Consider the following 8,759-nt stretch of genomic DNA (forward strand, 5'->3'; position numbering starts at 1 on the left):
TTAAGAACAAATACAGAAAGTGGGGGGCCAAATTTAAAGATCCATTTAAAAAAAAAACAAAAAAAAAAAAAAACCAGACAATCATTTAAAGGTGACTTTAAGAAAAAAAGGGTAATTTCCCCTTTAAGTCCCGACACCAGGATTTATTCGACAGCAAACACGCGTGCTCTTCGGCGCGGGAATGGATGATACGACGAAAACAAACAGGATTGATGTGAGTAAAAAAAAAAAAAAAATCCTAAGAAAAGGAAAGTAGGCAAAACACAAAAAAAGAGTATCTGAGGAACAAACGTTAAAAATCCTACATGCGATGGTGTCCTTGAACTGCTCCTACAGGGGGAGATATTCAGAGGTCTGTATGTTTCTGATTATTTTCGTAAGCTCCTAACTGAATCACATCGGCTTAAACAGTCTAAACACTGCGACGTCTTTAAGCTCTCGTCTTCATCCTCCTCATCTGTGAATGAAAAGACTGACATTAATGAGCTCAGAGCTGCGTTCAGCCTGTTAGTTACGCTGCTGTCGTGTAAAACATTCGCATGTGAAGGAAAATAGAGGCTGTAATGGAGAAGCTAATGAGGCTCTCAAGACGCTGCTGAACAACACGCCTATTAACTAAAGAGCACATTTAGTGGTGGCGCTCATTTTTCTATATGTCAGGGCGTCAACTACTTTGTCTGCTGGTATGTAGAGCCCCCTGTTGGCCAGAGAGCGCCACTGCAACATGTACAAATCCCAACAGCTTCATGTTTTCTCTCTATGGTGCACTTATTTAAATACATGTGGTAAAATTAACATCAAAGAATACATCTCCAAAAAACATTAAATGTCTTATACTCACTTTCATTTCTCTTCTTCCTCTTCTGTCACCCCCCCTGGTGGCTGAAATCCGTTACTGCAGCTTTAACATCGCCTTCTCTTTCCTCTTTAGAAAGGCGTGGTGTTGGTCCACTGCAACGCCGGTGTTTCGCGAGCTCCTGCGGTCGTCATTGGCTGCCTGATGTCATGTGAGGGCCTGTCCTTTGACGCTGCTCTGTCATTGGTCAAATCAGCTCGTCCCGCCTCCTCGCCAAACCCCGGCTTCCTGGAACAACTGAGGAACTACAAAACGCAGACGATGAACGGATCCAAACACTGAAGGAGAGAAGGAAACATACAAAGTGAATCGACAGTTTAGGAATTATGTTTTGTGAGGAAAAAGTCAGACTACAAGATTTGACTGTTAAAATGTTTAAAATATTTTTTATAGTGTAGTGAAAGGTTTTATGGTTTTATGAGTTATTAGATTAAAATAAAACTCTTGCACATTTCTTGCTCTCTTTAAACTGATCCTGACCAACAAAACCAACGAGTTTCTCTAAAATCATCATAATTTCGGAAACAGTTTTGCCTCTAATAGATTTGCTTGTTTTTGTCTCATTTCAGAGAAAAAGATTTACGTTCTTGTTGTCTTGTGTGTTTTTATTGCCCATGTTCTCTTTTGCTGTCTTTTTCAGTCGTTTATGTGTTTTGTCAAATAAAAGTTCTGCTTTTAAGGGAATTAATCCTCTGCATTTGACCCTTATTTTCTATTTAAAGGGGACATATTCTCCCCCCTTTTCCACTTTTTTCAAACAGCGCCCCCTTGTGGTCTGAATGAAACATCAGTGTTTCTGTTCTTTGGTCCAAATATAAGATGAATCAAGCAGCAGAGGAGGTTTGTGACTCTGTGGAAACCAGCTCTCTCAGAACGCTCTGCTTTGGTGTGTGTGTCTCTTTAAATGTAATAAGCCCCGCCCCCCTCCCAGTAGACATCACTCCTTCACTATAGCGAGAATAAAAACGGTGGACCTGCTCAAAAGTGTTGCTCTAGCTGGAGGTGGAGTCCATGGGAGGAGATACCAGGGGAGGGGAGGACATTTTTTTTGTTTTTGTTTTGCCAGATTCCCACTGTGACATCACAAGGAGAGCACATTTGAAACTGAACATTTTTTCTCTGTGTGGTAAGACTTATGCAGACCACAAACAAAGAACTGGATGGATTTATTTCACATTTTGTGGATCTGTAGACTCTCAGGTTACCCAAATAAATGTTCAAAAATACTGCAGAAGTGGATTTTTCATAATATGTCCCCTTTAAAGAGGGAAGCTGCAACCTTCAGGATATTTCTTCAAGGCCATCCTCCACTGTCCTGTCTCTAAAATTAAAGTACAAAAAAAATCCCACAAAAGTGATCAAATAAATCATTAATAACCAGGTAGTAATTATGTAAGGTCACATGTCACATTTGATGCTTGAATATGGACTGTAGCTAAAGGCATACAAACGCACTGACCATCTTTTTTTGAACAAACAATCCTGGTTTGAAGTGTGAGAGACCTCTGCACCCTCTGAGAGAGCGAGCGAGCAAGAGAGAGAGAGAGAGAGAGAGAGAGAGAGAGAGAAAGGACTCACACAGGGACAGACTGTTTGAGCAGCGTGTGGATGGCAGCATGACAAAGATGTCTCCCCAATATGTAAAGGAACAAAATTATCCAGCTTCATCCTTGAAGTTCAGCTTGGAGTCTGTCCCCTCCTCCTCCTCCTCCTCCTCCTCCTCCTCCTCCTCCTGCTGACGATGGGCTCCTTCTGCTCGGCTCTGGACAGGAAGATGGCAGTGGTGACCATCACGCCATGTGGGGAGTCTCCTCTAAAGACTGTGACAGGTCAGGACTTGCTTCTCTTTAAACTATCAGACTATAACAGCGCACTGTTGGAGTACTGATAGGTTTCATCATCATTGATTATTTTCCAATGGATCATTATAATAGAGGACCGACATCTATTCATTTCATTGGACTCAACTTTCTCAAAATGAGTCCATTTCTGTTTTCTCGAGATCTCAAATTAACTTTCTTAACTTGAGATAAATCCAGATAATGGGGAAAAAACAAAGTGTTTTTTTATTTTTTATTTTTTTTACTGTAAATCAGAGTTAAACAAATTGTATTGAAGAAAGGGGATTGAATAAATATCCACATGTATGTCCACTAAGGGCTTCCGTACAAAAGATATATCTAGCGCTAAGATTTTGTTTTAACTGTGCAAAAAGTTTCCAAACTGCAGTTCCTCTAACTGTCCACCGGAGGCTGTCTCCTGCAGTGAGTCGATCCCCATAGAGCTCTATGATAACATGCCCAACTTTAAAGCAGAAATGAAAATGTTTACAGCCTGCAATAAAAACAGTTTTGGTCTCTATAGATCATTTCTCTCTTCATGACAACTGAATTTTTATACAACTCACCTGTTGACATCATCGTATGGCTTTAAGTGATGAAGAATAAGGGGGCGTGGCCTCCTCGAGTGACAGGAGGGAGCTGCTAGCTGTCTGCTAGGTGTCACCTCGGCTAATTCATTCCCTGAACTTTAACCTCTGAGCCGTGTTGTAGCCTTTTGGAGAGTCTTTCATGTAAACATCAGATGAATCATCGTTAATCTGGCTGTGAGGTATGTTTTATCTTTGATTTGATATGTTAGCATAGATGCTAACCCCTCTGTCTCTTCTTTTAGGCTTTTTGCACTGTACTTTGCTTGTTTAGGCCGAGTTTGGAGTAATTGCAGTTTTTGATACGTTTATGTGTTAAGCCGCTGTTATTCAGAGGTTATTTTAAAAGGTTTTCTTGTTTTTAAAGATGTAAAATTATCCTGCAGGTGCAGTCGAGTTAACAGTCTGTTTTCCTCATATTAGGGACGAGTCTCTCCGCTCCGCGCGTGCTGCTCTACTTGTTGCCTGAAAAGCCTTTTGACAGACAAAGACCTGAATACATTACTAAAACACAAACAAACACACACTCCTACAGCCGCCCACGTGTCATCTTTAATAGTCTCTTAAGTGTTGCTGCTGATTATGAAGAACCAATTAACAGTCAATTAGCAAGCTGACCAATCAGACAATCTGCTGTTGCCATGAGGTTTTATTTACAGCCACAAGAACTGCTCTGTGGGACAATATGAGCACACACAGACTGTAACACAACACACATTAACACACACTTTAGTTATTTACGGCCCGCCTCATTAAATCATCACACTTTTAGTCCTGGAAAGTAGAAGTAGAAACGTCTCGTGAGACAGGCTCGGGTTTAAGGGTGCCAGGTCGGGCGTGCGTGCGTGCGTGGTAACCAAGGAAACGGGGTTGTAGACACTGGACAGATCCTTGAGAAGGACAAGCTAAATATCGCGTTCGTGTTTTGATTTTTTTGTGGAGAGAATCCGAAGGAGTTTATACAACTACACTTTAGAAAACAAGCCCGAAAAAAAAAACGAAACAAAAAAAAAAAAAAAAAAACCGTAACTCGCGGCTGGAGACATTTACAAGCGACTTTACAGACAAACAAGCCCAAAGTCGCTCATGACAAGTGGACTTGGAAACAATGTGCCTAACAGTAAAGGGCTGACATCACCATGTGAACGAGTAACAGCTAAATCAAAGTGAGCTAGCTGTTTCGGTTTGCAACGGTCTTGCAAGAGCTGCTGAAAATGAAAGTGTCCTGTTCATTTTCTTTAAATCCCTATTTTACAGCTCCTTGTTCACTTTACAGTACTCTATTTTACACAAATAACTCCTATTTTTTAGGGTTATATACAGTATATGTATTACTAAATTGAGTGTTCATTGTAATTGGCCTTGTGGATGAGTTTTTACATTTCACTGCACATCTATGTGTAAGTGACAAATAAAAATCTTGCAATCTCTTGAATCTTGAAAACTTTATTGAAGGATTAAAAAAACATTTGCAACCAGCTCATTCAATGATGGGAACAGAGTTCATTGATAAAATCGTCCCGTGAAGACGGATAACAGATTTATCTTATAGACTGATGGATGATGCCGCCGCTGGGTTTGACCATCCTCTCTTTGGCCTTCTTCTTCACAGGATCCACCTCGAAGCTCTTCCACAGACGGATTGTTTCGTCTCCGGCGACGGTCGCGATCGTCGAGCAGTCGGGGCTCATAGTGAGACTCAGAACTCTGTCCTCGTGGCCTGAAACAGGAAGCACTTTGATTTTTAGGAATGGGGTTCATAAAAAAAAAAACTGGATGTTGATACAGACAAAACAAAAATCAAGTATTTTACCGTTGAGCTCCGCAACCTTGGTGAGAGACGGATACTTCCAGATGACGACGTTGTTGTGAGCGTAGCCGTGAGCCGAGACGAGCTCTTTGTAGTTTGGAGCGAAAACCAGCGACGAGATCTAAAAGCAAACATTCGAGTGATTCAGGAGAAGACGCAAACATTTTATGTGACCTCCAAACCTACAACACAACGGAGGAAATTCATCAAACAGAAACTATCGTTATTAAGATGCATTTATTCGAGCACTGGGCAAGAACGAGGCTGGATTGCATCCTGGTACTTGAAGGCACTGCTAGCATGACTCGTGAACTCCGCTCTCTCAGTCAGTACGAAGGAGTCTATTGAAACTCTATAAAAACGTCCTGGTTATAGTCCAACATCTCCTCCCTCTGTAGCTCCAGATCAGCCCGAGACGTGTCGAGGATGCAGAGCGAGCTCTAATTCCAGGGAAATGTAGTTTTAGCTACAGACAGAAGCTGTAGTTACCTGTGACTGCGTGTCCAGCGAGCTGAGGCAGGTGCCACTGTTTACGTTCCATATCTTAATGTGACGGTCACTGGTCCCGCCTCCTGATGCTAGGATATTTGGTTGCCATGGACACCATGCCAAAGCCTGGAATAATAATATGTTAAAAAGGGATTTTCAGACTTTTAAGCGTTCTCAGAATGAAGGTGCGAGAAGTTTTCAAGAAGCAGCTTCTAGAACGGCGTCGCTCACCTTGACAGCTCCTTGATGCTCACGAAAGCAACGCACCGGTTGGCTGGAGTTCTGGCCGGTCTGCATGCGTGGCCACACACACACCTGGTTGTCATTTCCTCCGCTGGCGAGGTATCGTCCATCGGGCGACCACGTCAGCCCGCACACCTCCTGAGTGTGAGCGGCGAGCGTGCAGATGTGATGCTCCTCCACGCGCACGTCGTGATGGTGGATGTGTCCGGATCTCGAGCCGCTGCGAGGAGAGAAGCGTTAACATCAAGTCACACGTAGGCGCCGTGTGTGCGGCGTCACACACAGGAGGAAGAGACTTCACCTGGAGAGAATGTGATCGTTCCAGCTCAGACTTCCCACTCGCGACGTGTGGCTCGCCATGCTGCGCAAACGCTTCTGATGGTCGACATCCCACAGCTAAGGAAACAAAAACGTACCACGTGTGGTTGTCACATTTTATTCTCCGACCCTCAGCAAACAGAAATTCAAACAAGCCAATCGTTGGATGTCGATTGTGTCAGTCCATCGTCTCACACTGACCTGAACTTTGCAGTCGCTGGTTCCTATGGCGAGGTAGCTGCCCTCGTTGGTCCAGGACAGAGAGCACACGTAGTCCTCCTCGCCCTCCAACTTCGTGAGCAGAGTGATGTCGCCCTGAGAGGCGTCCCACAGGTACACGCTGTTATGAAGAGCCACGGCCAGCGTGTTTCTGCTGCTCCAGTCGAACAGATTCAAATCTGGAAAAAAAAGGAGACAAGACGAGGATAAACACCGGAGCAACAGACACCTCGAATCAAGCGTTTAAAAACTTCTCAACAAGAACGAAGACTCACAGAAATCGTTGCGAAGCTCCGGAGCGTCCAGGATTCTGTCTGGTGTCGAAGAAATGTACCTCGTCTTTTTCACAGACGCAGGGGTCGTACCCTGACTGTAGAGGACTTTCAGGTTGTTCTGATAGCCTGTGAAGAAGATTAAAGTTTTTCTGGAGTAAGGAAGAAAAAAAAAAATCCTCTCCCTCTTTATCTGTGCCAGACTTTAAGCTGGCATACAAACACACTCACCCTCAGGAGCATTCAGCGGCTTCCCCCCAAGGTGCAGGATTTTTGCGTCCTCCATGTTGAATCCATTCAGTGACTTGGACCAGGCCTTCTGGTTTTCCTTCAGAAAGAGGAATAATTAAAATATCTCCTGCATACTGACTAAACTGCGCACACGCTGCCACAGTGTTCTCTTTCAGCAGCCGTTTAAAATAAGAACAAAAATCAGGACTTTTTTAAAAAAATATCCCCAAAAACATCAGATATGACAACATTTAAAAAAAACCAAACATTTAGTCAGCCGTTATCTGAATAACTCACTGCTGCTCCTGTGGCGTCGTTGGCTTCCACAGGCTCGTTCTCCTTCGTGAGCAGAAAACTCGCCACATCCATCTGCTTGCTGTTTCTGGTGGGGATGAAGCGGTCACCGCCCATCTTGGAGGGAGTTTGCTTTTTACTTTTACCTGTTGGACAGCCAAAAGGTGACCTCAAATGATTAATTAACATTGACGGAGACAAACCAAAGACAATTTAAACAAATTTGACAAAAATAACCAATCGCAAAACTCTTTTCCCCCAGTTTTGGAATTCAGCGGGGACCTGCACATGCTTAAATCTTACTGTATGATAACACACAAATAAAAGTGAGGTATATTGTTGCATCCCTACTAGATCGCTGTGTTGGGTTTGAAACCACACTCGTTACCTGGTGTTTTACTCGGCGTTTTTGACAAGCTCTGGGACCTGTTCATGGATTTTCCCGGTGATAAACTGCCCTGGACTGAGCTGCTGGAGGAGGAGGAGGCCTTCCTCTGCCACCTCGCCATGGGAGCGTTTGTGATGGGCATGTCCAGCTTGAGGATGCTGTGGATGTCGTTCTCGAACCCAAACTGCGCCATTTTAATACAGGTCTGCACGCCACCTGTTCAATCAGGACAAATCAAAGTGAGGCGCCTCACAGTAACACGGCTGACATGACATGAGAGGGTGGAGAAGGAGTCTGTTGATTAAGTTCTTACAACAGCTGCTGAAAAAAGGAAAGTGTCCTACAAAGTGTCTGTTTAGTTTCCCATTAACATGTTTTTTTCCCATGTGATTATAATACCACGTGACTTTTTATTTCATGCACCTAAAACAAACAAAAAAATGAAATGCGCTTGTCCTAACATGTAACACAGAAACAAGTCATTAAAGTAGTCCAAGCAAATGAAATATAAATAGAGCTAACCAGAAAACATACTTAAAATGTAAAAACAAAAAAACAAGATAAACATTAAAGAAGAAGGGAAAAATATGTTAACGCTAACATGAAATATTTGACGTAAAAATCCCTTTAACAGCTCACGTGACCTCGAGAAAACCCATCTTCTGTTACATTAGTCTTAAATATATTTGTTTTAAGCTGATCACAGGTTTGCTTGCTATGCTAGTCTTACCATAAATCAACCTAAACGAGTTACGTTATTATTTAAATACACCGAAAGTTAGCATCTATCGCACAGCCTGCTTTGACACTTTACTTTTAAATTTAAAAAAAAAACTAAAATGTCGATTTTCGACTTAAAAACAGACAAAATCTTCTTACCCCTTGTGGAAAACAGAAATGCGTTTCTCTCCGTCGGTTCCTTTAACACGTTTAAATTTCGTACCGACGATGACGTCACGCCCCTTTCCCCAGAGCTGCCGCTGTGATTGGTTTGTTCAAGGAGCAGCCGTTAAGCAACAGTTTGCTATGCGTTGATGCGATTGGTGGAGCGAACTTCTTTCTTCTTCTTTTTTTGCGCTGGCTGCTGGCGGCTGACACCTAGCGTTTGAAAAGATATGCAAAATTATGCTACAAGATCGTACTTTTGATTTTGAAGGCCTTCAGTGTTGAAATGTTTTTATTGTATTTTTTTTAAATCGAGACTCTTAATA

At 42.7% G+C, this 8,759-nt stretch overlaps 2 protein-coding genes across 2 annotated transcripts in view; one reads left to right on the plus strand and one right to left on the minus strand.

Moving 5' to 3' along the window:
* The window catches only part of dusp19a (dual specificity phosphatase 19a), a 4,526-nt gene extending 2,973 nt beyond the window's left edge, over positions 1-1,553 (plus strand). The window contains exon 4 of the mRNA XM_079357795.1: positions 932-1,553. Coding sequence (XP_079213921.1) covers positions 932-1,138 — 207 coding nt within the window. The 3' untranslated portion in view covers positions 1,139-1,553. The remainder of the gene's footprint in view (positions 1-931) is intronic.
* A 3,161-nt stretch (positions 1,554-4,714) lies between these two features.
* LOC306832704 (cell division cycle protein 20 homolog) lies at positions 4,715-8,528 on the minus strand. Its single transcript, XM_079357597.1, has 11 exons — positions 8,428-8,528; positions 7,549-7,764; positions 7,164-7,306; positions 6,867-6,963; positions 6,639-6,764; positions 6,346-6,542; positions 6,128-6,222; positions 5,815-6,046; positions 5,584-5,709; positions 5,098-5,215; positions 4,715-5,004 (listed from the first exon to the last, which is right to left on the minus strand). The coding sequence occupies exons 2-11, from the start codon at positions 7,739-7,741 to the stop codon at positions 4,826-4,828; spliced, it is 1,506 nt and encodes a 501-aa protein (XP_079213723.1). The 5' UTR covers positions 7,742-7,764; positions 8,428-8,528; the 3' UTR covers positions 4,715-4,825.
* Positions 8,529-8,759: the final 231 nt, after the last annotated feature.

This window comes from Symphodus melops (assembly GCF_947650265.1).
Source record: "Symphodus melops genome assembly, chromosome: 12".
Taxonomy (NCBI): Eukaryota; Metazoa; Chordata; class Actinopteri; order Labriformes; family Labridae; genus Symphodus; species Symphodus melops.

What these genes read in the sequence shown, in the direction of transcription:
- LOC306832704 (XM_079357597.1), bottom strand. Translation starts at nt 7,741, where the DNA reads ATGGCGCAGTTTGGGTTCGAGAACGACATCCACAGCATCCTCAAGCTG. An exon ending in ACGACGCCACAGGAGCAGCA is followed by an intron (nt 6,964 to 7,163) that starts GTGAGTTATTCA and finishes CTCTTTCTGAAG; the next exon opens with GAAAACCAGAAGGCCTGGTC. An exon ending in AACGATCACATTCTCTCCAG is followed by an intron (nt 6,047 to 6,127) that starts GTGAAGTCTCTT and finishes CTCTCCTCGCAG; the next exon opens with CGGCTCGAGATCCGGACACA.